Source organism: Gambusia affinis, linkage group LG07, assembly GCF_019740435.1.
Source record: "Gambusia affinis linkage group LG07, SWU_Gaff_1.0, whole genome shotgun sequence".
In the NCBI taxonomy this organism is placed as follows: domain Eukaryota; kingdom Metazoa; phylum Chordata; class Actinopteri; order Cyprinodontiformes; family Poeciliidae; genus Gambusia; species Gambusia affinis.
Genome location: NC_057874.1, coordinates 5,066,385 through 5,092,727, shown reverse-complemented (window position 1 = coordinate 5,092,727; position 26,343 = coordinate 5,066,385). Strand labels below are relative to the sequence as shown.

The following is a 26,343-nucleotide window of genomic DNA, read 5'->3' as shown; positions in this document are numbered from 1 at the left end:
AAAACATGAGTCTCCATCTGCCAAGTTGACGAAACTCATGGCTTCGCCTGAAAATCAGGCTCCATCATCTGCCGTGTGAACTGGAAACCTTTTTTAGTGTCGTAAGCACTAAAAATGAACGTAACTTTTGTTCTGCTGTGCAGGAAAAAACCTTCTGAACAGTAAGAATGGTTTAGATTAGAACGATCTCATACAGTCCTCACTGTTGCATAAACACTCACAAACATTTAGTCAGTATTTACTGACTTTGTCTTTATTTTCTCTTTCTCGGCCAAATGGTGTTTTCTAAGTTACTGATAAGCTAATAATAATAATAAAAAAATTAGAAAAACGAAAACATAAATTTAGGAAACATCTAGAATCAATTAATTCTGTCATCAGGTTCACTTCACCACTGACTGCTGATTAAAACATCCTCTGGGTGTGAAGTTTTGCAGCACCGGCTGCCATGAATGACCTCCTACACTGTTGATCAACAATTTATTTTAGTAAAAATATTATGAAACTTGTATATTAAACTCTTATTGATTGTTATTTTTATCCATCTCTTAATGTTTTCCCTGTTTTTAGACCCTGGATAGAGACAAGTGTAACTTGTGAAGTGTAACAGAAATGATTCATACGCGTGGTGTCATGAATAAAAAACAGAAATGTGAACATGAATTTGGATTTTGCACTTCTGAGTCAACACTTAAAAGTGTGACCTTTCAGGTCAGAGCTTCATGCAGAAACTGTTTCCCCGTATTTCTCTTTGCTAAGTAGCTCAGACACATCAGCATCTGTGAACATCAGGTCTCACAGTGTGGTTCAGATTTTTAATTCGATTTTGGTCTTTGGACTTTGACCAACACATGATCTAAACCTATGGCGGCTGTGGCCTGTTATGGTACATTATTGACATTTTCAATTGACAATCTGTGCAGAGTCACAAATCTCTGCTCCGGTGCTGCTTCTCTTCATGAATGCTAAAGCTAGCTAGCATAGCCACAAGTGACAGCTTATAAGCAGCTTTCCTGTCACTGCAAGTTGTTTCTCCGCCGTTGGCACACAATCACACTGTCAATCAGCACGAGGATGATTGACAGCGCTAAGATCCGCCTCCTGGCTCTGATTGGCTGTTTTTGGTCGGAGCGGAGCTTTTCTTCAGACGGCAGTAGTCGCTCAGGGCGGAGGCGGAGGAGAGCCAGTTTTTCACGCGTCATCTGCCTCATATTTCACTGTCACAACATGAAGACAATTTTATTGTGTAGACATCATATTTTTCACAAAAGTCACAAACTGCAGCTTTACTTACCAATAGAAAAAGCGGATTTACACGGAGATTAGATTCCACGCTGGGCGTTTAGCTGATCTCTAAACCCACTGGATTTTATTTCTGAGATAAATGCAGTGGACGGGGTGATGTGTGTAGTTTCTGAAACTTTTAAGCTGCAGTCGCACAGTTTCTCATCCTAGCCGCTGGTTGGGTCAAACATGTCAGGTGGGTTTTAAGGCGGAGAAAGGACGAGGATTTGGCCGTGTCATTTATTTGATACTTTCCTGCTGCTTTTGTCGAGCTCCTGTTCTGAATGCTGCGCGTACGCCGGGATCGAAGGCGTGAAAAGTCAAGAGTTCTGCTGCGTCAGGACACAAACGGTCAGGTAAACAGGAAGCAGGTACCAGCTGTGACGCAAATGTGTCAACGTCACTGAAGAAAAAAGAAAAAGTTTTTTTTCCCAGTGCCAGAAAGGCACTGGGAAATAAGCCGTCGTTATTTATGGTTTAGATTTATTTTCGATTTTACGATGAGCAGATGCGATGGAAGAATTTGCTTCGAGTCTTTGAACAAAACCAAATCAGGTCTGTTATTGTGTGAATGTTGATGGACCAAAAAATAAAAAATAAACGAGATATATGGAAGAAAAAGAATACAATTTTACAATAAATAAATGCTACATGAAACTTTTTTTAAAAAGTTATTATTATTGGATTAGCTGTTTATTTTTGCCTAAATATGGGGCGATTATTGAGTTGAAACATGTTTCAAACTCATATTACTCCCCTTTCTTATAATTTCAACAATTATAATGCACTTTTTTCATAATGCACTTATTTTGGGGAGGCAGATCTAGTTTCTGATGAAATGCAATATACACAATGTCAAATATTACAGTTTTCAAGTTTTGTATATCGGGTGTTTGTCAACTATTTCTGAGAAGTTCATGAAAAACACAGAGAGAGGATCTGAAGAGTCTTGGCTCGAAGCAATAATCAATCAGCAATAATTGAAAAACGTTTCTTTCTTTTTTCTTTTTTTTTTCAAAAATGTCCTTTGAAAAGAAAACAACCTCCGAGTTCCTTCGCCCGCTCTGCCGCTCGTTGTGGCGTGGGGCTAACATCCATGGTCTCTCTCCTCCATGCTGGAGCTGGAGCTGTGGCGGCTGCTGACGGGGTGGGAAACGTCGGGGGACATGGAGGACAGCAGCGGGTCGCTGGGTGAAACCGGTCCTAGGCTGTTGTCCCTGACCAGCTCCTTCATTTTACACGTCCTGGAGTTCCTGTAGTGGGCCGAGTCGCCGGCGTCGGCGGGCATGTGGTCGAAGGTGATGGTGCCATTGTTGAGGTCCAGTGTGGTCGGAGGGGACATGTCCGGGGTGCAGCTGTGCTGGTAGAGCTCGGACGGACAGTCCCCCAGGACGGGCTCCTGCTTGATGGCCCGCGCCATCAGCTCGGACGCGCAGAGCGACGGGGACGACACGACGGTGAGACCGTGAGCCCGAGCCTGGATCTCCAGCTCCTGGACCAACACCAAGCAGAGCATTAAATACCAGATGGACACCAACAAACACCATAACACATCCATCCATCCATCCATCCATCCATCCATCCATCCATCCATCCATCCATCCATCCATCCATCCATCCATCCATCCATCCATCCATCCATCCATCCATCCATCCATCCATCTATCCATCCATCCATTCATCTTTCCTTCCTTCCTTCCTTCCTTCCTTCCTTCCTTCCGGCACTAAGCATGTTTTCCTTTTGGGCCCTCTCCCACTACCAACATGGCAACACCATTGTTTTGTGTTTTTCAAACTGGGGGCCTCAGAAGATTGGAGGGAAGATGAGCAAAAAAAGAAAAAAAGATTTTATTTTTATCCTTTAAAAAAAATGTAATTAGCATACCGAGTTGAGCTAAAAAAAGATGGATTTTGAACTGCAGAGTGGTATTTAAGTGTATCATGTTATTTTCAACTATTTGAAAGTAACATACGCCGATAAACTAAATGTCTCCGAAATTCCGAGTGTCTGAAAACGAGAAATGGTCAAAATAACGAAAAAGAAGCAAATGATGCAAAGAAAGCAACTAAACTAACGTCTTAACTCAGGAAGAGTTCAGAAATCAACATTTGGTGGAACAACCAGGAGGTTTTCAGTGGCTCCAGTGCAGTGGGCTCTTTGGTGCGATCGTGATCTTTTATGCACAAAATGATTGTTTTTTTTTCTTTTCTTTCTGCCCTCGATTGCAAATCGAGCGTAAAGTCGTGGTCAGCTTGTGGCGGACGCAGCTCTGGCCCACCTGTATGCGCAGCACCAGGTGGCGGTTGGCGTGCTCCAGCTTCCTCTGCCTGCAGTCCAGCTCCTTGGCCCTCTCCTGCTCCCGCTGCAGCTTCCTGATGTAATCCACCGAGGCCTTCAGAATGGTGCCCTTATTCCAGCGCATGTCTCTGGGGGAAGCACAGGAGACAAAAAGGAGACAGCTGACCAGCTGACCAGAACAAGGCGGGATTCTCCACGGATCATCCGGGTCAATAAGTCATGCACTTTTAAGGGAAGACATGGAAGAGGGAGAGCGCTGCGAACAAAGTCCGCCGTTGAGCGGCTCGACGGGCAGATAGAGAAATGTCAAGGCGCGCGTGTTCAGAAGAAGAGTCGCTGGGTTTTCTAAAAACGGTGCGTCAAAAAATAAGTTTTTATTCTCAGAAAGAAATCACCTTTAAAAATCAACCACTTAATAATATGTAAAAACGAGAATTAAATAATTCACTCCTGACAAAAAAAAAGTTCTTAATGAAACTCCTTTTTAAAATTTCATCTCAGTAATTTGTAATAATCAAGTCATTTGTCCAGCGTCTCACCAAGTGATTCATCCTTATTTAACGTTTTCGCTTTTTTTTTCTTTTTTCTTTTTCTAACAGTAGAGAAATAAAGTTTAACTCTATTTTACAAGCATTAACCCAACACAAAATAATAGCAGGGAAAATAATATCAAATAAAATAGTAAATAAATATTCATCTGAAATGTGTGGCTTGCATGTATATAAAAAAAACTTAATAAATAATTTATTCCATCCATAAAAGTTTCCCACTAAAACAATGAAAAATACATTAATATTACATTACTATTTTATACATCTTCATGCACAAAACACTCTGTATTCCTGAATGTTTCTTTTAATCCTAACAATTTGTAGTAACAAAGTGATTTATGCAAAGTTTTTGAAGGTTTTTTTCATTTCTTTTTTTTTTTGTGGTTGGGCATTTTTTAAGCACAACCACAAACTGTAACTTATTTTCACTGGACTTTTCCCTGACAGGTCGACACAAAATAGTCCAGAATTTTGAGGAGTAGGTCAAAAATTTAGATGGGATTGAATTTTCAAAAAAAAATTTTTATAAACAAACAAAAAAGAAAAAACAAAACAAACAGAACCAATGACAATCTGAAATGTGTGGCCTTCATGTGTTTTCAGCTCCAGAGTCCACCTTTTGTTAAACGTCCTTTAGTTGCCATGACAGCTGCGTCTCTTTCTAGAGTTTTCTCATCAACAGACTGTTTGTTTGTTTGTTTATTTATTTATTTATTTATTTATTTATTTATTTATTTATTTATTTATTTATTTATTTATTTATTTATCGCCCTTTCTTCTTTCTAAAAACATCAAATATAGTCAGACCAGATAAACAGTGTCAGCACAGAACCAGAGTTTTCCAACAGATCAAATGTATTCAGGTCTGAAATTTGAACGTCCCTTTGACTGAACCGTCCCTCCAGGACAGACAGAAAACAGGAGGTTTTTTGTTGTTTGTTTGTTGGTTATTTTGTGGTCTGTCACATAAACTCACCAATTCAATAAATGCGGCAGTGTGATACTTACGGGTCGTTCGACTTGGGTATTAGGGTTCCCAGCTCTTTGATGCGATCGTTGATGTTGAACCTCCGTCTTCGCTCGACTGGAAATCATCCGAACGGAGGAGCAGAGAGAGGAATTAGTGTTTTTAATTCCACTATGTTTGCTTTCTGTTCAGCAGAAATAGAAACATAAAAACACACACAGAAATCTCATATTTCTCTTCAGTACGAGCGACTCACTCAGGTTGTGATTGTCCTTCTTCTGCCTCTCTTTAGCCAGAGCGCGAACTTCAGCCTCTGTGGAGCAACGGCAGAACAAATGGTCTGAACCGGGTTCGTTCGCTCACTTTCAAACACTCATGAAGGTGGGAGCTATTCAGCTTCACCTTTATCTGTTGTTGCTTTTTTGTAAATGCAAAGGATTTATTTATTCATTTATTTTCTTGTGTGCGGTTAAATTGGACACAAACACATTGTCCGACGACAAAACGTTTCATTCTTACCTACTGGAAAGCCGTCCGGCCTCTGATAGCCTTCAAACTGCCCACAGGATCCCGACTTGTCCAGAACTTGCTTCATGCCGGGAGCTGGAGGGATTATTTGGCAAAGCATTGACTTAATAGTAACTTGTGCACTTCCAAATTGCACACAATGCTCACATGAGCCTGTCCAGAAACGATTTCATATTGTGTTTTCTGACATGGCTCGTCTCTAACTGTTCTTCCCACGGCGAGAGAAAACAATCAGTATCAGTGTTTGCAGAAGCCTTTTTATTTATTTTATGTTTTCTTTTCAAAGTCTGTGCTTAAAGCGCGGTGTGAATACAATTTGCATCTGGATCTTCATTTATTCACCTGTGAATTCCCTTTTGATGTTGGGTGCGCATGCGTTGCCAATGGCGATGCCCGGCAGCGGGAGCCCCGGGTTGTTGTACACGTCCAGTAAACCACCAGACAGCGGCAGCTGGAGGGTGAGACAGGAGTCAGGGAAGAAATAAATAAAAAAAAAAAAACTAGGGAGGCGTTTTAGAGCCATTGGAGAGAGAAAAAAAAGAGAAAGTTTGCATCCCAAAGAATTTCAGAAAGTTTCAGCAAACCACGAATGGAAAATTTTGGGTTTCAAAAGTGGAAGATTTTAGACTGCTATGAATTTGAAAAATGGAAAATGAATGAATCCATCTCAAAATCTCTGATTGTCTAGCTAAACTTTTGACAGTCAGAATATTTCCTAAAAATTGAACATTTGGAAAATGTGAAACTTTTTACAACTTTTAAAACTTCCAAAATTTCTGAATTTCAAAAGGGAAAAATGTCTCGAATTTTTAAAAAAAATGGAAATTTGTGACTTTTCAAACTCCAAGTTTTTTTTCTAAAACACAGTTGGGATTGATTTGGCAGAAATGCATTCTATCCACAATGGCACTGACACGCAGTCGTGAAAGCCAAAAACCAAAACCAAAAACCACCAATAAGGCAGAATAAGACAACCTGGTTGTTGATTTGAAGAGCTGGGTCCATCAGTCCCAGGACGTCTTCGTTGTAACTCGACTCCAGGCTGATGATGTCGTCGATGACGTCATCCATCTGTGTGAGAGAGAACAGCTCGGTAAAAACCTCCCGTGTTGCATCAGGGTGTCTGCTACGGGCCTGTGAAACGCTCTTACTTCTTTTTCGCAGTTGGTGCCCAGGGTGAGCAGGGCCATGGGACTGTTGGGGGCGCTGCCGGCGGCCCCGGGCGGCATGCTGTGCTCGGGCGGCTGGCTGCCGGCTTTCCCGCCGAGACCAGAGGACAGGTACTGCCTCACCTGCTGCCTCTGAGTCGGCTGGATGTGGTACTTGTTCGGACTTTCCAGGTGGGACTGCACCTGTGAGACAACCACAAAAAAAATTTGTAACATTGTTCTACTTAATGCTACAGCTTTTGTCCAGATGAAGACAATTTATTAACCAAATCTCCTGACCGTGAGTGGATTTACAGAGGTTTCAACAGAGGTTTCCAGGTTTAAAATTCCCAATCATTCCAGTTTTAGTGTTTAGATCCATTTAAAAGAAACTCCTGACCACATTTCAGACGACCCATCATGTTTAATTGCCTTCAAAGCCGATCAGAGCTCTATTTATGTTCATTCTATATTCATAACTTTAAATGGAAAGGGAGCAAAAACATCACAGCTGAGCCTTTAGGTGACATCACATGACCACAAAAATGCTTCCCCATTCTGCTTTAATGCAAACGTCCGTTAGCATTAAATGCTACAAATCACTCTGAGACTTTTTTTTTTTTTTGAACATCTTAAACATCTGCAGGCATCTTAAAAATGTAATTAGTCCTCAAAGAATGCAGAATTAAAAGACTTTCTCACCTGATAGTGGCTGTATTCAAGCATCTCCAGCATTTTGTGATTGTAAATTAGAACGAACAGGGAGAACAAAGGAAAGGTTTTAATCCCTGACGCCTCGGAAAGCGTCCGACCGGCTCAAATCTGACGGCCGCCGACGTTGGCGCAGCTTTATTTGTCCTGGGAAGAAGCCTCATTAGCTATGCACGTTAAGAAACAAGAGGAGGACATCAAGACTCGTCCTCCCACCTCGGCGTTGTTCCGGATTAAACTATGAATTTATGTCTTTATAGAGGCCTTTTGACGTCACGGCCTCCAGCGCACAAAGGAGCCTTTCTGTCGATTTGCCAGCGGTCTGCAAACTAAAGTTTGCTTAAGGCCAACTAACATTTAATCTTTAGTTCTGCTCATTTGGTATAAAACATCGTTTGTTCTGAGTGCCAGAAACACAATTGACACCACTGTCCCCCCGACAAACAAGCCTGATAAAAGCTGAAATGTATTCAGCGTTTACAGAAAAAAGAAGAAGAAAGATAAAAAGCAAGCCTGTTTGCTTTTACTCATTAGAGGTTAAACATGTGGAGCTGCCAACTGGTCCGGATGCAAAGTGAAGTGGGTGAAGCTCCGTTAGCTTGTCATTCACATTCAGGAAACGTGTCACTAGGAAACGTTTCCCAAATTACAGCCTTTTTAAAAGCAAGAGTCCAACGAGGTTTGGATTTTGATGCGTCATGTTACACAAACGATCAGCGAAACAAAGAGTTTTCTTTATCCATTCATCCCAGTTTGAAGTTTATAAATGAACAGAAAGAGCCATAAAACTCCTGAGTCGCAGGAAAAAAAAAAAAAAGTGAGAGCTGGAGGTTTCTCCAAAAAACTCTGAAAATCTAATATGGCTGCCTTGCGTTAAAAACAAACAAACAACAACAACAAAACTTGGTAACAATCTTGAAAGCAAACGGTTTCATTGCACTTCTGATAATTTGCACGTGAACAGATCACTTCAGAGGAGAGCAAAACTGAGAAACTGTCACAACGCCACAACTTATGGAAAATTATCTTGAGATATGATTCTATCATCCAGTACAGTATTCGGTAGAGAAATCCATCTCTCAGAGCAAGATCTCCAAAACATTTCCCCAACGGAGGAAAAGGCACACACTGGGCTGAAACACACACAATGGGTCACTATTAATGATGAATTTTTCTTCCCTGAAGACTTGATTTTAAAATAACTGAAGCAGTGTGAAGTTATCTTAAGAGAGGGGGACAAACACAAAAGGCAGCTTCTGAAAAGTCTTTCAAAGGCTGGAAGAGCCTTTCAAGAAGTGACAGAAACAATTCAGTCACAAAGACCAGAATGCGGATTTTTAAAGCCACAACAACGATTTTCATCCTGAAGAATTTTTTGAGTTGCTCGTCCCTAGAAATTCAAAATGTCAGTTTGTTTCTATTAAAAATTGTTGACTTCATTTATTTTCTAAAACTAAAATGTACGGATCTCAAAAATAATAATAATTTAAAAAAAATAGACGATGCTAATTTACTGCATTACTATTGTTTTTCGCCCTTTTGCTTTTATGGCTTTACGTAAAAACGACCCAACATTTCCACTCAACGTGTCTCACACTGATCTCCAGTTGTAGCACATTTTTAAAAAGCCAATCCTCAGATTGTTTTGGAAACGTCACAACATTCTCCGGCATCAGAGGATTCACGTTACATTTCAATTCAAATATCAGAGAGACGACCCGGAAACAAAATTGCTGAAACTCATTGTACGTTACGCAGATGGTTCCCCGGTTTTGTTTTCTCTCTTTCTGCAGGTTTAGAGGCAAACTTCAAGTTCTCTCTCTCTCTCTCCATCTCTCTCTCTGTCTCTCTCTCTTTCTCTCTCTCCCTCGCTCTATTTCTATCTTCTTTCCTTTTAAATCTTTCCGCGTCTTTCTCCCTTTCGCTTCTCCTTTCTTTGTTGCACACAAAAATCCCCACACGAAACCAAATGGAGGTTTTCCTGTGGGTTTCAAAGTTAAGTCCTCTTGTTGCATTTAAGTACAAAAAAAGGACGGTAGATCCAGGCCAGTTACTTTTTCACATATTCCAGTTTGGTACGGATGTTTTTATTTATTTTCATTTTTTTGCTACAATAAATGAAATCATGATTTGAAAACTTGTCTTTGTCTCATGTGCGATGATCTTAAACATGTTGGCTTGATGAACAGCTAGAGCAGAAAAGTCCAAAAGGAGACCAATTTCATATTTATTCTAGAATAAAATTGTTTTGTTTTTTGTTGATGTTATTTATTTTTTTTACAAACTTGGAAAAATAACATTTTGACTTGGAACTGATCAATTTCAGGTCTAGTTATAAGTTTCAATGTTTTTTCTCTCTTTTTTTGGGTTATTTTTATCTGTTAAGGAACTAAAAATCTGCATTTTGACTTCAAAACAGTGACTTAAAAACCATTGCTGTCACAATACTGTTGTTGTTTTTGAACAAACCTTTGTAAGTAATCTATCCTTGGGCAAATTGGATGTTATTAAAATTAAATTAAAATCAAATAAAATCCTTTATTTGAAGGGGTGTGCATAAGACTGACACAATGCTGACATAACCATGACATAACTCTTATTTGGTAAATAATGACACTTTTAATGCAAAGTTGATAGTTTTAGTGGACTTTTTATGCGAGTTTTAATGCAAGTTATGCATAAAGTGTTCCATTATTAACCCCTTGACACTTCATGACATCAGTCAACAACATTCATAAAGTCTCCTCCACGTTCATAACAGGTGTCATGTTTATGACAGCGTCATGTCAGATCCCTTCAAATGAAGTGTTACCAAATGGTTTTCATTTCAGCTGCCAGTTATTTTGCTTCCAACCCATTTGTTAAAACCGATGTGAATCTGCACTTGCGAGCGCTGAACAGAAATAAAGAGGATGAACCCAACAGAATGGACATGAGATTGTTTTATGCTTCTTTATTCACAACTGTGAAAAAAAAACGAAAAAAAACAGTCCAGCGTTTTGAAGGGTATCGCATTTACTCGAGGCATTTAGAAACTGCGTCCTCACGTGTCGCTAAGTGTTATCAATTATCCAGTCAATAATGCAAATGGTCGCCGCCAGATGTTGTGTGACGCGCCGAGAACAGAACGTTTTCTTCCTGTTTGTGGACGGCTGGAAACTCTCTAATTGGAGAGGTGAACGTAAATACAGAGGGTGGGGAAAAGTGGCCGCGGGCTGAACACAGCTTGATATGATCCACAATCTAAAAAAGCATTCTTTGTAAACTCATAGTAGAGTGTTTCTTTGTTTCCACTTCGTAGTCTGCCCTTTTCCTTCAGCCAAACCTTTGGGTTTAAAGGGAACTATTAACAAGAGCTGCATTGCATCGAACCCTTGAGCGAGCCCGGCTTCTTGCTTTTATTCATAGGCTCTTTGTGAGACAGGGGTTTATTACCTTCTCAGGGAAAGCACATGGGTCTGCGTTCTAGACTTGTGCCTTTAGGACCAACAACATTTCGAGAGATAGTCGTCACTCTTTGACCCCTGAAATGAAACGGATCCATTCACATCAGCTCCTCTCCGCACTCCAGCTTTTCCCATTCCCCTGGCATCCGGCCACTCTTCAGGGCATTTCGTCAAAAGAAGACATTTAACATTTACTGTTTGCTAACATGTTGAAATACTACAACGGGGGAGTGTTTCAAATGGTTCTGGGTCCCACCAAGGATGGGCCGGTTACATTAAGCTGGTTATGAGGACTGGTTTACGGCTAGTTTAAAGACAAACTGGTTAAAATCTGATAAGTCAGGAAGATTTTGGGGCTAAAGCTATTAAATGTGATGGAGCTGTTTTTAGTCACATCTCCAGGGAGAGGATTCCCACTCAAGAGGAAAAAAAGTCTTTGGATGACTTTTAGGAAATGTGTAACTAAAAGCACAAGAACACATTGAGGCACTTGCAGTACTGGATTATTATCAGCCGTAAGATAGAGAGCAAATAGAAATGACAAACAGTGAAGTTTTGTTTTCATAGCACAAAACTTCACTGCTCACCTCTCCAAATTGTTCTAGATATCGCCGTAACGATACGACCAGGTCATGGTTTCATGTCTAAGCAAACGGGAAAGGTTTCATAAATCTCAAATTAGTGTTTTAAGCAATCATAGTCAGTGTACATTTTTTCCAGATTTTCCACAACTTCCAATATGGTTCTCCTGGTGATACAAGCAGAAAAAAAAGTGCCTTTGAGTGGTTTCGTAAGAAAACGCCTGAAAGGATATTCATGATTGAGTTTGACTTAGCAGGACGCTTTTCATCCGGGCCAATCAGCCAAAAGAAGGAGGAGTTGTGAACGATGATGTTGAGTTTCTGCGTTAATTGTAGTCTGCCTGTTGGACAAAGATCCAGACCCTCTGGAACAAGCAGAATGTAGAACCATGGGTTGGGTTTTAGCCAACAAGCTAACGTTAGGTGTACTCTTGCCCAATGGCTGCTGGAAACAACAGCTCACAATGACTGGATGGACTTGAATTGCTCTGCCACTCTGACCAAGAGACTCCCCAGTATGTCCAGTTCATGGTTGACCCTTCTTCCAGTTTGCATTGGAAAATGGAAATTCGAAAGCCTGTTCAAATTTCTTCTGGTTCACAAATGTGTGTTGGCTAATCCACCATGTTGATTCAAATGACTGAATGCTTCCTTTTAAGCAAATTAGGAAAGATGTGTGGGTTACTCAAAACATGTTCAACCGTCAAGAACATAGCAAGTGGTTTCTGGATGGAAAGTCAACAACCAAACACTTGTCTTTCCCAGCAGTCATTGTGCAGCGGTAAAACCAGCTGACCTCGCTCTGCTTGGGTTGCCAGGTTGGGAGCAGTTCCTGCCAATTCTGACTTAATAAATGGCTCGTTTTCCAGACACCAAGAATCATTGACATGTTGCCAGAAAAGGGCAGAGTTGGGGTTTTGGAGCACTTGGACTGCTACTAGAGTTTCTAGAAACTGCATTTTGCATAGCAGCTCCACTTTGAGGTTAGGGTCACTGCTGTTGCTCAGGCTTACAGTTAGCTTCGGGCTAATGCTAAACCCAAATGTATTGACAGATAGAACTGAAAGGGAGCTCTGTCTGAAAAGGAGCCTTCAGCCAAATACTTTTCAACATAGCACAAAATTGAACTCACTGAACATTAATCAAGAGTTTTTCTTTCTGCCAAGTTAATGAACAATACTACACATTATTAACAAATATTATTGTGAAAATGACAAGAGTCTGGCTGTTGAAGAAAATACAATCCCTATTTTTTTCCTTTTTCTATTTCTCAGTCCAGCTTTAATAATCAAGTCAAACATGATGGACGGGATGTGAAAGGAGTTCAACCCTCTCCTACTTTGATCTGGTTTTATTTGAATACTTTGGTAAGACAAGAGGATTTCCACAATCTAAATGCCCAAATCCACGGGCCATGTGGTTTTCAAACTGTAACAACAATATTTTCTGTTTTTATGTCTCTTCCTACATAAAAACAGACACTTCATGACATCATTTGATTCAATGATCAAATAGTTGAGTAATTAACTAATTAAAACTCAAATTGTCCAAGTCTCTGGATAGAATCAAAGACTTTTCTTTTACCAGGAATTCATGCCAGAAAAAGTGAAGAAAAAAAGAGAGAGGAAAATATTAACTATACACCCTGTGGCAATTTCACTCACAATGAAAAGACATTGGTCAGAGTGAAAAGCACTGTTGATTCAAACAGTGACAGTCATTTCCCAAATCATGAGTGCAAGCCACACTTTTCATTGTTTACAGCTGCAGTATGCTACCTTTATTAATATATATATATATATATATATATATATATATATATATATATATATATATATATATATATATATATATCATGGCCACCTCTGGAACAGGCCCTAAACACCAGAGCAATTGAGGCCCAGATCTACCACACCAGACAAGACCCAAGGTGTAGGTTGTGCAAGGAGGCCCCTGAGACAGTCCAACACATAACAGCAGGATGCAAGATACTGGCAGGGAAAGAATACATGGAACGACACAACCAAGTGGCAGGCATAGTGTACAGAAACATCTGTGCAGAATATGGACTGGAACCCCCAAGATCAAAGTGGGAAACACCCCCGAAGGTAGTGGAGAATGACCGAGCTAAGATCCTGTGGGACTTCCAGATCCAGACAGACAAAATGGTGAGGGCGAACCAACCAGACATAGTCGTGGTGGATAAACAACAGAGGAAAGCCGTTGTGGTGGATGTGGCAATACCAAGTGACTGCAACATCAGGAAAAAGGAGCATGAGAAACTAGAGAAATACCAGGGCCTAAGGGAGGAACTGGAGAGGGCCTGGAAGGTGAAGACCACAGTGGTGCCTGTGGTCATCGGGACCCTCGGGGCAGTCACCCCCAAACTGGAACAGTGGCTACAACAGATCCCAGGAACAACATCAGACATCTCAGTCCAGAAATGTGCAGTCCTAGGCACAGCCAAGATACTGCGCAGAACCCTCAAGCTCCCAGGCCTCTGGTAGAGGACCCGAGCTAAGAGGAAGAAGAATCACCACCCGCGGTGGGTGAGAAGGGAATTATTATATTATATAATCTCAACTTTCACTGTCGAGACAGTATTGCATGAAACAAAAAAAAGTCACACTCTGTTTTCCCCCTGTGGTTCTACTGCCATCCACAAAAAAACTCAACAAACTCAATGTTTTGACCTTCGATCAGTAGAACAAGGCACCAGCATGAACAAAGATATATAAATTCAATTGGATAGATGTGTGATAATGCAGCAAATTATTGTTATTATTATTATTTTTTTTTGTATTTTTAATATCTAATTATTTTTTGTCACATCTATGACAAAATAATTCTATTCCCCGGTTCAGGTTCCCCATGACACCGCCGCTATCAGAAAGTCCAAAAACGTGGAAATGCGCTCTTCATGGAGAAACGTGGGAATTTTTAAAATATTTTTTCCACTACCCCTCCCCCCCATTTCACTACATTTGCAAAACTCCTCGGACACGTCTCAAAACAAAAGGCCGTTCAAAATTAAAATCTGCAGAACACAATGTGTTCATTTTTCACAGTTAGCGGCCGGAGAAAATCGACATCGGGGGAAATTATGAACAGTGCGGAGCGTGAACTGCTCCAGTGTGGCTTCCTCTCCTTTGCAAATCGAAGTTTGAAAATCCATATAAAACATGTGACTGAAGAGCAAATGTTTATTTTCCACATCATTAAACACACTGACTCCAAAGAGTGTGTTGATTACAAGAATGAGATTTTTTTCCTCCCCCCCATTTTATTTACTTCGCAGCATGTGCCGAGTTCCACTAATGCCTGGAGGCTTTTTGCTTCCTAGTTTTATTCCTGGTTGCCGCAGTTCCATTTTCCCAGCTGTCTGCAGTGACAGCGGCAGGCCGCTTCATGAAAAGGAGGCGCTCCGGACAAAGACACGTCTTTGCTAAACACCCTGAAGCCTTTTGAGTAACAGCAGAAAAATGCAACGTCCTCTTCCAAGAAGTAGACACATTGTCCTTCCACTGCGCGATGTGGAACATGCACTTGCTTAAGATGCGGACAACAGTGTTTAACGTAGCGGCAGAGTCTCGTTAAAGCTGTGGAAAGATGCTAAGCATCGAGAGAAAAAGCTCAAATAAAATGGCCGTCTGTACGTTTCCATGGCAATAGGAGCAGCGGGTCAAATACCAACTGGATTTAACTCAGTCGGAATTTTAAAATAAACAGGAAAGGATTGTTCTGGAAACATGCAGACATGTCCTGTTTCTTTGAAAACGTTATCTTGAAGCGATTCAAAATGGAGAACACAGCTCTAGGTGCACTCCGGGTTTTCGTCGACAAAAGGCTCTCTCTTAGCTCGACTGCAGCTCCAGTTTATGCCTGCCCGGAATATCAAAGAGCACAAAGATGTGCCATTATTTGGCTCAATGTGCCTGCAGTTTGAAGCAAAGGTCACTGGGAGCCACAAACAGCTGCACGTGGAATGAAATCAGATAAATTTCAAAGTCTGGTCTTTTTTTTTAAGGCCGTGAAATTATATTTAAAAGTCTTCTGCAGAGTGAGGTCAAAACAAAATACGAGGTAGGGAATCTGGGTTGTTGTGATGGTGCGGTGGGTTTTGTTTCTGTTTTGTTTCCGCAGTAACAGGTGGGCAGGAGCACACCTGTTACCCATCTGGCCGTCAGCAGGATGAGAGGAGCTCGCTGCAATTCCGTTACGAATGTGAGCAAATCTTTGCCGTTATTCCGTTAACGTCGAGAAGACACAAGTTCGCAATCGCGGCGTTTCCATAAAATAAGAAACTCAATTAAAACCACACAGGAATAAGTCTGTCGACGGGGTGAGTCATAAAATAAAAATAAGAACTAAACAGTGATCCGCCTACCGCTTCCTGTCATCTTCTTCGGAGTTCGCTCCAGTGGCAACATCCGGTTGTTGATCACGCGGTGCAAAAAATCGGTTTCCATTACAGTTTTGCGAAACAAATTTCAGTATGGCCAAAAAAACCCTCCTCATCATGGTGCAAAAAGGTCCTGTTTCTTTGTCTTTTTAAATCGTTGTGTTTCTGTTAAACAAATTTATTTTCGTAATTCCAACTCGCACCATTTTATGGTGAATGTAAACACGGCTGCACTCAACAAGGCTTACACTTTCACCATGAAGAGAACAGGGTGCCAACCAAGAAAAACCTCAATGGAAAATTGCAGTTTCCCACAAGGCCATGTTCAATTGCCTAATGCAGAGAGTTTCAAAAGCTAGAGAGCTTTTAAACCAAAGAACTCAGCAACAACAGTCTGGCAGGATGGCGAGCAGCTAGTTGATGCCACAAACTTGCCCTAAACTCAATAGGTAAGAGGTTAAAACTTACAATGTTGTTGGGTGTTCCAAAACACTTCTAAACTGCATATTAGCCTTTTTGAAAATTGGTCGACTACTCTTAAAATCACCAGGTTGATGCTGGAAAACTGACCCGTTTTATTTAACTCTATTCCTCCAGAGTTGTAGCCAAAAAGGTCCAACCAGTGTATTCTCAGAAAGTTGCCGATGGCTACAAAATGTGCGTTGGTTGAAGAGCAGCTTGTCTCACGCATCTGTCTATGTTTTAGCCTGTGTTTAACATTTTTTGACATTGTGGAGATGAGAGAAAGTCACACAACGTGTCCTGAATTTTTGTGTTAATTTGACCTTTTCCCCACCTGCCTGAGCCAGATAAGTCGGGAAGATCAACAACAGTCGTCTCTACTAGCACTGATACCCTCTTGAGAGGCACAAAGGCTCAAAACAATTCAGAGGGAAACGCGCCGGAGTCCCAGATACACAAAGACTCTTCTCACTGCCGTGGACCCAGTTAGCTCATAAACAAGGGCGTGAAGCCTGAATGATGAATGCTGGATGTTTCCACACAAAATCTCAACAACAACAGTTGTCCTCAACGTAACAGCAGCGTATTTTACAACTTAAGTAAACCCCAAAATTCAGTTTTTGGATTTATACAAATGCATTGAGAGCATGGCGAATTACATTTAAAAGCAAAACGTCAAAAAAATTTTTATTTTTTTTTTTATAAAATCTGACCCTAACAGTGCAAGTGTGACTGTATGAACTTTAGCTGCGCTGCGATGTGGTGAGGGTAAAAAGCTGCTCGCAGACAATGAATTATCACGTTGTTAGCATAAAATGCTAACTCTCAAATGTAAGCGAGATCTATAAAAGAAAAAAGGACAGAGTGCTTCGCTATTCATTGTCAATACTTCGACATCTAGATAACAAGGTCCAACGGTCAGAAACAAGTTTTAATAAAAAATTAAATATTGAGGGAAAGAGGAGTAGGTCAGTTATGCTAGCTTGACTTTGACAACCTTAGCATGTAGACGTGCTGCAGAATTCGACGGGTTTCGGTTCAGTTAAGAAAAATAAAACATGCACCTGAGCCGTGTGGCGCCTCTCTAATCGACTTTTCAAATAAAGTCCCCACAACAATTGAAAGCACCTATTGTAGTCATTCTGTAGCCAAAATGTACATTTTATGCTTTCATCCCTAAACATGGGCCACCAGGATGAGTCACTTCACTGACCGAGCGACACACACTACTATGAAGAACAATGAATTAAATCCTCGCTGACACAGACAAGTGAAACACTCTGTTATCAATATCAGATTGGATATTTTCTTACCAGTTCCTCATTTGTATTTGAATTTCTGAGTTACATTACGTTTTGTTATTTGTCCTTTTGAGTTTAAGCCATAAAGATCTCGATTATATTTTGCAACATATCTCCTACTAAGTCAAGACCTGCTTAAAATCATTCTGTCATTCACTAAATGTATATCAGTGAGAAGTATCTGAGTTGATGGTCACATAATGGAATATTATACAGAGCAATCCTTAAAGAAAAACCCATTAGTGGCTGCAAAAGACCAAAAACAAGGGAGGACGTGCAACAAAACACTTTAACTTATGGAAAAAAATGAGGTGGAAAGAATGCAAAAAGTACAGTTACATTGATGAAAGTTTACTTAGGTCCTGCAAATAAAGTTACAAGTGTAAAATATTACTCAAATAAAAATAAAAAGGATCTCATACTAACCTGATATTGGAAGAAAGTTCCAGAATCTCAATACTAAACCAGCAGAAGGATGAATGTTGTTTTTTTCCTCATCACTTCTTTACATTTTATTTGGATTTTTACTCTTTAATGAATATGATCTCAAATGGAACTGAGTAAAATACTTTGCTCAAAACAAACTCCAGCAAAAGTAAAAGTTCAGGTTTTGTAAAACAACTTTTGTAAAAAAAATGTCAAATTACAGACAAACTGTCCAGAATTACAGTAATCTAGTCGATGTAACTGGTTACCCCTGAGTTTCAACAGAAACCTTCGTCTGTCACACACTAGTCTATGCAATGCTTTCATATAACAGGGTAAAATGAGTTAATATCTTTAGTAATATATAAATGTAAGATATAGTTTGCTCAAAGCAACTTTCCATGACACACACAGTTGGAGACCCATGTGAAAACGGAAAGCCACGTGCCAAAAACCACTGCAGTGGGATTGGATTTTCATGCTAAAGTTGAAGGGGGTATGGAGCTGCAGATTGTGTTGCGCGGCTATTAGCGACTGCAGAGCTGAAGATAAATAGCAACCTGTTCTCCAGACGAGTCAACAACTTAAATGTCTCCGTCACCCACAAGCAGATCGTATCCAGCCTAATGCGATTAAACGCGTATCCGTGGTAATCGGCGGAAATGATGATGATAGTTTTTTCTTTGACCCGATTGTGCAGAAAATCAAAGAAAACCCAGCGCAATCGGCTACAAGGAATCGGCTACTACTCAACTAAACTCCCAGGCCCGTCCAGTATCTGACAGCTGGAATTTCACTCGCACGGACATTAAACTCTGGCCCAGTGACTTTTAAACCTTAAAACGCGACAAGGTGATATTGAGAATGAAGCAAACTATGATTTATGATTAGAATCGAGTGGGTATTCTCACAGGGTAGCTGCAGCAGAATGGCAATTTGTCAGTGTAGTGGATCAAATAGGATTAGGTGGTTTGCATGCCAAAATGTCTGGAAACAGGAATTCTCCCCGGAGATAATCCCCCCTATGGACTGAACATAGCCCACTCTCAAAGAGCTGGAACAGAAATCTCTGAGGACAAATACCTTCATCGGAGCCAATTAACTAAATTTAAGATGGGAAGCCTTTTTACCAGATGTGGTTGAGGAACTACTTACACAAACAGGCCTACCTTCAGGACTTCCATGGGCCTCGGGCTCCCCACAGGGCGCAGGTGTGAATGGGACGGTGTTGGGGAAGCGAAGGGTTCCCCACTCTCTTGGCCCGGCGTCAGCCTCTCTCTGACCTGGACCCCCGGCGTCTCGGAGGTGGGAGGTCTGTGGCGGCACTTGAAGAGGCCATGCAGGTCTGAGGGAGCGCTGAAGACCCCCCAGCCCACCCAAGACACAAGCAGAAGGAGGAGTTAAACACGGCAGGCTAAAGTAGCTGCGGTCATTTTTCTGAGCCATCCTGAGTCCGGGAGCAACGTGAGGCATTGTGGTGTGGAGTACAATGTGATGATTGAATGAAGGGGAAGCAGAAATTCTTGTCCTAAGAATATGTAATTGTTCTGGGCAAGGGAGTGAAACATGCATCCAATATTTCAGGGATTTGGGAGGTATTTGGGATTAGCTTGTGGAATTTAAGTCGTGGGAAAATATCGAATTAAGATGCTGCTAATAAAGATCTTCAACGTGTTTCTTTTTTTGTTGTTGTTATTGTTTTTTTGCTTTTCACCAGGCCCTGAAAATACCTCACTGATATTAATAAGATATATCTAACCTTCAATGTTTGGCAAATATTACTATATTTACCATATTTAATTATTTTTCATAAAATAAAAACCACTCTAAACTTCAATGTTTTGTAGTTTTCAATCACACAACAGCACTGACAGCTGCTGATTTTCTTCCTTCTTCATAGAGACACATCAAAAAAGTTTGTTTTGGGTTCACTGGACTCCAGTTCTACGTCAGAAACCGCTGATCATAATGTCCTGACTGAAAGAGTGGAAAAGTAAATGGGATTGTCTGGTACTTCATTCAACTGGTTCAGATATTATTTGGCAGATGGGAACTACTTTAGGTCAGTAGGTAATTATAAACCTGCACAATCAAACTTGTGTGTGAGGTTCCTCAAGGCACCTTCCTTGTGTCCCATTATGATTTGATGTAAACATGACCCTCCAAGATCAAATTACTGGGAGAAACACTACTATATAATATCTATGCTGATGACATGCAAGTTTGTGTTTCTGCATTAGCAATCTGACCACAGTTTCCATGGTCACTGAGGGAGGATGTTCTAAAATATGCGCGGATGGGTCAAAGTTTCCACTATCTCAATTCAAACATAAATAAATAAAAAATGTGAGTCATTGTTTTTGGTCCAAAAACTAGAAGGCCAGATATTAGAAGTCAACTAAACTCCAAGGCCTAGTTTCCACTGTGTGGCGTGGGGTCAGTACCTGTTGTGTCCATTTCCATTGCCTGTACCGCACTACTCTCAGAACCCCCATTAGTTGCAGGTCTGTTGACAACGGCACCACACTATCCACTGACTAACAGAAAAATTTTAGTGACTGCAACATGTTTGAGACGTCACTGCGTTTGTTGCACTTCTACAACGCCTCGTTAGGCATTTGGGTTTGACTCTGCGTGAGAGTCCAACTGGTACTGGAAATGTTCTCTAAGAGGTCCATATCAAAACTAATCTGTAACCATTAGATGCATCCTTTCTCCAACACACCTGAACTCCCTTAAGGGCATTCAGCTCTGCAGGCGCCTGGTCACAAGCTTTTCTTTTGATTCAAGTTTTTAATGTCTTATCGAATCACCATGCGTATGAATGGTGCTACACACACAGTCCTGCCTCACCTTGCCTCCATTTCAGTGGAATTGAAAGCCAAATCTTTAGCTTAGGGATTATATCACCAAACACCTTAGCTAATTATCCTAAAACCGATGGCAGAAAGTGTTTGGTATTATTGGCTGGATCTAAGGCTGTGTACTCTGCCAACTCACAGGATAATGGCTTCTGTGAGTTCCAACACAATCTGGGAGATTCTAGAAAAGTGTACAATTTTATTTATTTTCCAGAGCTGGGTAAGTATGGAGAAAGTGCTGTCGGACGTATTCCCTGTGTCAGTCCTTATCCATGACCTTTGGTATTCAAACTTTTAAAATGGTCCATGAAGCACTCTTTGACCATTTGTGGAAATTTGAATATGTTTCTTCGACCCATAATCACTGGAACATTGACCAACGTAGTTGATATCCATTGACGATTTTGATGACGGCACTCGACTAAATATAACATTTGTTACTCTATGATGTTTTTAAGACTTTTGATTTTGTGCTTTTATTAAATAAAGCACTTTGAACTGCCTTGTTGCTGAAATGTGCAACACAGATACACCTGATTGATTGATTGATTGATTGATTGATTGATTGATTGATTGATTGATTGATTGATTGATTAATACGGAAAAGTATGACATTTTGACTTAAATAATAGGAACCCTGCATGTGCCACTTTGTTAAAGTGTGTGGTTTGAGGCCCTTTAAAATGAATCGGAGGACTTTATGTATTTACTCGTGGGTAATAACACTCTGAAAAAAAAATTCCATTATCACATATTAGACATATTACACCCTCACACTGACATACATCAAGACAAGATTGTAGGACTTCAGCCTTGGGTAGTTTCTAAACATCAACTGGAGTTGAAATAGAGAGGAAGAGAACTGATGAGAAGTCCTTATCTACCATTGTGTTTGACCCTTTAAAAAAAAAAGGGTCCCTAGATGTCCAACGTTTGATACTAGATACCAGATTCAGTCTTGATTTAATAAAGTCAAACAACAAATAGGGATTTTGTCTTGTCATTTTGTTTTTGTAGAGCAAAACTGCCCTGGTAAATGTAAGTGATGTGTTCTTGTAATGTTTCTTCTCAAAGATTATTGATGTCTTCTGTCTGAACTCGCAGTTCCCAGCTGGAAATACTGTAAGAATGTCCTTACAGTATTTCCCAGCGTTGGAACACCAACGCTGGGAAAGGGAGCAGCTTTGTCTTTAGCATCCAATATGGCTGCCACACACCAAACATAGCATAAGATAACTATTTGTCAACAGTTTGCAAATCAGTATCAGTGGCACACAAAGTGCTCGACAGCCTCGATTTCTGAACAAGTTTTTTTGTGTACTTGATTGCAGAAAATGGAGGAAAATGCCGTGTTGATAGTCGCGGCTAGCAAGTCCCGCAGGTTTTCCAACAAGCTAGTAGAACATGTTGAGCTCCGATGTGCAGTCATTCATCCGAGATTGTACTTCCAAGATGAACGCAACATAAATGTCAGACTTGTGAAATAAAAACACAAAGTTATGAATCTTTAATTCAGGCTCCATATGTTAATTTATGCAAATCTGCTAGCATCCGATCTAAAACAGTCAAAACTCACCATGACAGGACGGTATTATCTGTGTTATCTTATTTCCTTCTATAAGAGGAGGTTCCGATGCTTCTTATGCACAAAGATGGAATGATGTTTTATTCCAAGTGTTTGAAAGAATTTGAAAAAATTTCAGAAGCAAAAAGGTAAAAATAATTTTAAAAAAGAGGGATATTTAGGTATGGTTTAAAAAGGGCAACCACTCTCTCACTGCTTATGTTTACAATAGTCGCAGTTACTTTTTTTTTTTTTTTTACTTCATGTTGTGGATGATAGATTTTGTTTTTTGGAAGTAAACACCACTTTTGGCCTGCAAACCAGATTATTTCTGGATAATCTGGATTCCAGCACTAGCTTTCTTAAAATTTCACATTTATGTAGTTTGTATTTCAAAGAAGTTACTTTTTCTGACAAAAAAAAATATATATATATATATATATGTATCATGCTGTCAGTTAACATTAGTATTGCCCATTGTTACACGATTCTTCTGGCTGTTTGTGATGGCTACTGTCAACAGCTGAAACACCCGCGACGCAGATGCAGCATTTCAAATAGTTTGTGTCTACAGCTAAATTTGCTCCACTGACTTATGCTAAAAATGGAAAATTATACCCTTTTGTCTCAGAAGAAGGGCCTTTTGATCTTGCAGGGACCACAGAAAGCCAATGTCACACTGCCATGATTTAACAGAGGCTACAAAATGATTGCCATGCATGAGCTGCTCATATAACTTGTGTGTTGACCATTCTGACTACGTAAAAATGTCAAAAGGTCAAGCACGAAACATTTCTTCAACCACTGATTTATATAAAGCTGTTGGTTGAAAGTATTTATAATTTTGTTGACAAAGAAAAAAAAAACGTATCACATGCTTACCTTTTATATTTTTGTCGGCCGTAATCCAAAGTTGCAGATATCCGTATTGCTCCACTTTGAGGAATTAGGTCCTTTTTAAAGAACTCAGAGATTTAGGAACTTCCTGGTCTGACCCAATGATGTCTCATTTGCTGATGACACAATAATGAGCCTCAGAAGTTATGACTTTTTGTCGAGTTATTCTGTGGTTCTAGTCAAACCTACAGCTTTAGGGAAGGAGGAATGGCTGTTTTGTGGTTTTCGAAACAACCATGATCATGTGCATTATCGCTGGTAAGTAAACATACGGCTGCATAACAGTTTGTGGGTGTTTAGTTTTTTGTTTTTGCAGCATGACCCCTGGTGTCTTCTTTACCATTAAAATATCTGGAAGCTATTTTTGAAAATGTCTAAACAGTTCCAAAGACAAAATAGAAATAGTTTTGGGTTGTTTTTTTTTAACAGAAGAATTTGTTGTTTGCTTCTTTAACGATCTGAAAAAGACCCTGAGGTTTTGCAGAAAATAATAAAAACAACACATACAATGTTCACCTACAAAAATGGCCCAAAGTGTAGTTTACAGTGAGTGTTTATTTACAGTGGTGAAATATTTAGACCAATATTTCATGAAATTTCAATAGTATACAGAAAGATTTAGGGATTTGTGTTTCTATTTGCTACCATTGTAGAACCTTTCTACTTTCATTTTCACGTGCTTATCACTTTAAGTAGTGATTTTGCTAGTTAAGTATTTTTAATGATCTAACTAATAATGATACATGCTTTGAATCTGCAGCATACTGTTCCCTTAAGATTTCCAGTTATTGTGATACTGACATAGTTTTACTGAGTTACGTCTTATAAAAGTTGAATTGTAACGCCCGACGACCTGTGAAAACGTCTAAGTGGTTTCCTGCTCAAAGTTAGGATTTGTGGGGTCGCATACAACCACCGTACTGCAATGCAGCAGACTATGAGCAGGCCGAAGGAAATTACTTTTAACCAGGAGGTTTTCAAAGTGGGTACAAAATGTCCTGAAAGCGGCTACAAATTTACCCAAGTCTGGGACAAAATGTCCCACGTTAAAGAGAGACTCTTTGTAGCAGAAGATGCTGGTTGCTAAAAACCCCGGGAAAGTTTAAAAATGCAAAATGATGAAAGGGCGTAATCACCCGCACCTGCCAAGTACAGGACGAAAAACCAAAATGTTAGCTTAGCATATAGCATGTGTCCTGGAAAGAACTATGGGAGCTCACGCTGCGTTTCTTTTATCTTGGAGGTTAAAACTCGGCACTGGCCTGATGTTAGCCTCTTTTGTTTAGATTAGTTCCTTGGTTATTTGAAGAGAAACTTGTGGTTGTGGAGGAAAACAATCTTTAGCATGGTATTCTTTAAATCAAGCTATAGCTGTGTCAGCTGCATGTTGTTATCACTATAAAGAACCTCTTAACAGATTACTTCCTCTCTGACTGATTTCCATTGTTACTCCAATCAGCAGTTGGATTCCATCCTTATCTGGACACAAGAAAGATTCAAATAAATACTGACAAAGAAAAAGTACAACTAGCAAACAAGTGAGTGAAATTAATTGTCAAACTCTTTGTAACTGTATAAGAACAGTTCTCCGCCGGATCTGGTGTACATAAAATAAAATAAAACACATGATAAACATATGTACATTCTGATTTAATTTAATTAAATTTTTTTGTTTGTTTCAGGAGGAAAGAACACCATAAGAAGTCCCATTCAAATGTCAGATGAAAACTATACGAGGCACTGTGCATCAGCTGAGTACAGCATCTCCATGGTGACGCATGGTGGTGGTTTGTCTTTTCCACTAGGGAAGTGGTTCAGAATCAGTGGGGAGACGGATGGAGCTACATAAAAGCCAAAAGTGAGAAAAAAAATGTATCCGATGCCTCGGCTTACACAGAGGGTCACCTTCCAGGAGGACAGCCTTCATCATACAGCCAGAGATACAATGCATAGATCTATGCATGTTTATGTGTTCCAATGGCCCAGTTAAAGTCCAGTCATATATCCAATTGAGAATCTTTGGGAGAAAGCTACTGCCTCATGGGTTTCACCAGTTTCAAATTTATGCAAAAGGATAAAAGAAAGAAAAGAAACAAAAAAAAGTCCTTTTCATTTTGTTTTCACATCATAATTCTGCATTACTTTGTGTTTTTCTGTCGCAAAAAGGGGAAATAGGAGTGCTGTGTACCATTCCAGATAAGGTGCTTGAGTTGTTTATGACCAGTATGCTAAAGATCTTGTACAGGAAGCAAACTTCTTATCTTTCCTTGTGTAACTATCTCATTGTACATATCTCCACATATGTAATCAAATTAAATGTGCTGACATTTTCCACGGTTGTTGGTCTCACTGGGGTAACGTGAACCATAAAACTGCCTGTGACATTTATTCTGCAGGGTCAGTGTCCTCATTCAGCAGCCCTGTGAGTAGAAACCATTGTCAAAAAAAAAAAATATATATATATATACACCAACTATTATTACATTCTCAAACAGACCAAATTTCTTCTACAAACAAAGTGACCTATTGCTTATAGAAATGTATTTGTACCACTAACAGGTTCACTGTTGTTTTTTCCCCCCTAGCTCCATAACAAATCTACACGTATAGAAACAGAAAACACAAACGTGACAAAAGACAAAACCCCGCTCTTCCATTACAAGGCTAAATTTTGCAATGTACCATGACAGATGCAGCCACTGAAAAGGGGAAGGATGAATAATGAGTCAGCCATTTCCATCCTGAAACTTGGCTCTAAAATTGGTTTCTTTTCCAGTCGCTTATTTTGTCACCTTCCTCCAAAAGCCTGCTCAGTACCTTCGCCCATTTCCAGGCGCCGTCTGTCAAATGCACTTTGGACATACTCTCTGTCTCTCATGTCTAATTCTTAGTGGGGGGAAGAAAAACAACAACTA

At 40.0% G+C, this 26,343-nt stretch overlaps 1 protein-coding gene and 1 long non-coding RNA gene across 4 annotated transcripts; one reads left to right on the top strand and one right to left on the bottom strand.

Annotated features, from left to right (window-relative positions):
• Nucleotides 1-1,212: 1,212 nt before the first annotated feature.
• mitfa (melanocyte inducing transcription factor a) lies at nt 1,213-23,468 on the bottom strand. 3 transcript variants are annotated; one of them, XM_044121566.1, is made up of 10 exons: nt 23,414-23,468; nt 19,276-19,462; nt 6,781-6,981; nt 6,605-6,700; nt 5,972-6,080; nt 5,621-5,704; nt 5,358-5,414; nt 5,143-5,218; nt 3,564-3,711; nt 1,213-2,776 (listed from the first exon to the last, which is right to left on the bottom strand). In XM_044121566.1, exons 2-10 carry the CDS (start codon nt 19,288-19,290, stop codon nt 2,372-2,374), a joined length of 1,191 nt encoding a protein of 396 aa, XP_043977501.1. In that variant the 5' UTR covers nt 19,291-19,462; nt 23,414-23,468; the 3' UTR covers nt 1,213-2,371. The 3 variants fall into 3 exon arrangements, with proteins under 3 accessions (XP_043977501.1, XP_043977500.1, XP_043977499.1); XM_044121565.1 differs by lacking the exons at nt 19,276-19,462; nt 23,414-23,468 and adding exons at nt 7,480-7,635; nt 7,705-8,859; XM_044121564.1 differs by lacking the exon at nt 23,414-23,468 and having other exon boundaries at nt 19,262-19,693.
• Nucleotides 23,469-23,522: 54 nt separating this feature from the next.
• On the top strand, nt 23,523-25,760 carry LOC122833734. The gene is made up of 3 exons (XR_006371045.1): nt 23,523-23,686; nt 24,888-24,966; nt 25,111-25,760. It is a non-coding gene; the product is annotated as an uncharacterized LOC122833734 (long non-coding RNA).
• Nucleotides 25,761-26,343: the final 583 nt, after the last annotated feature.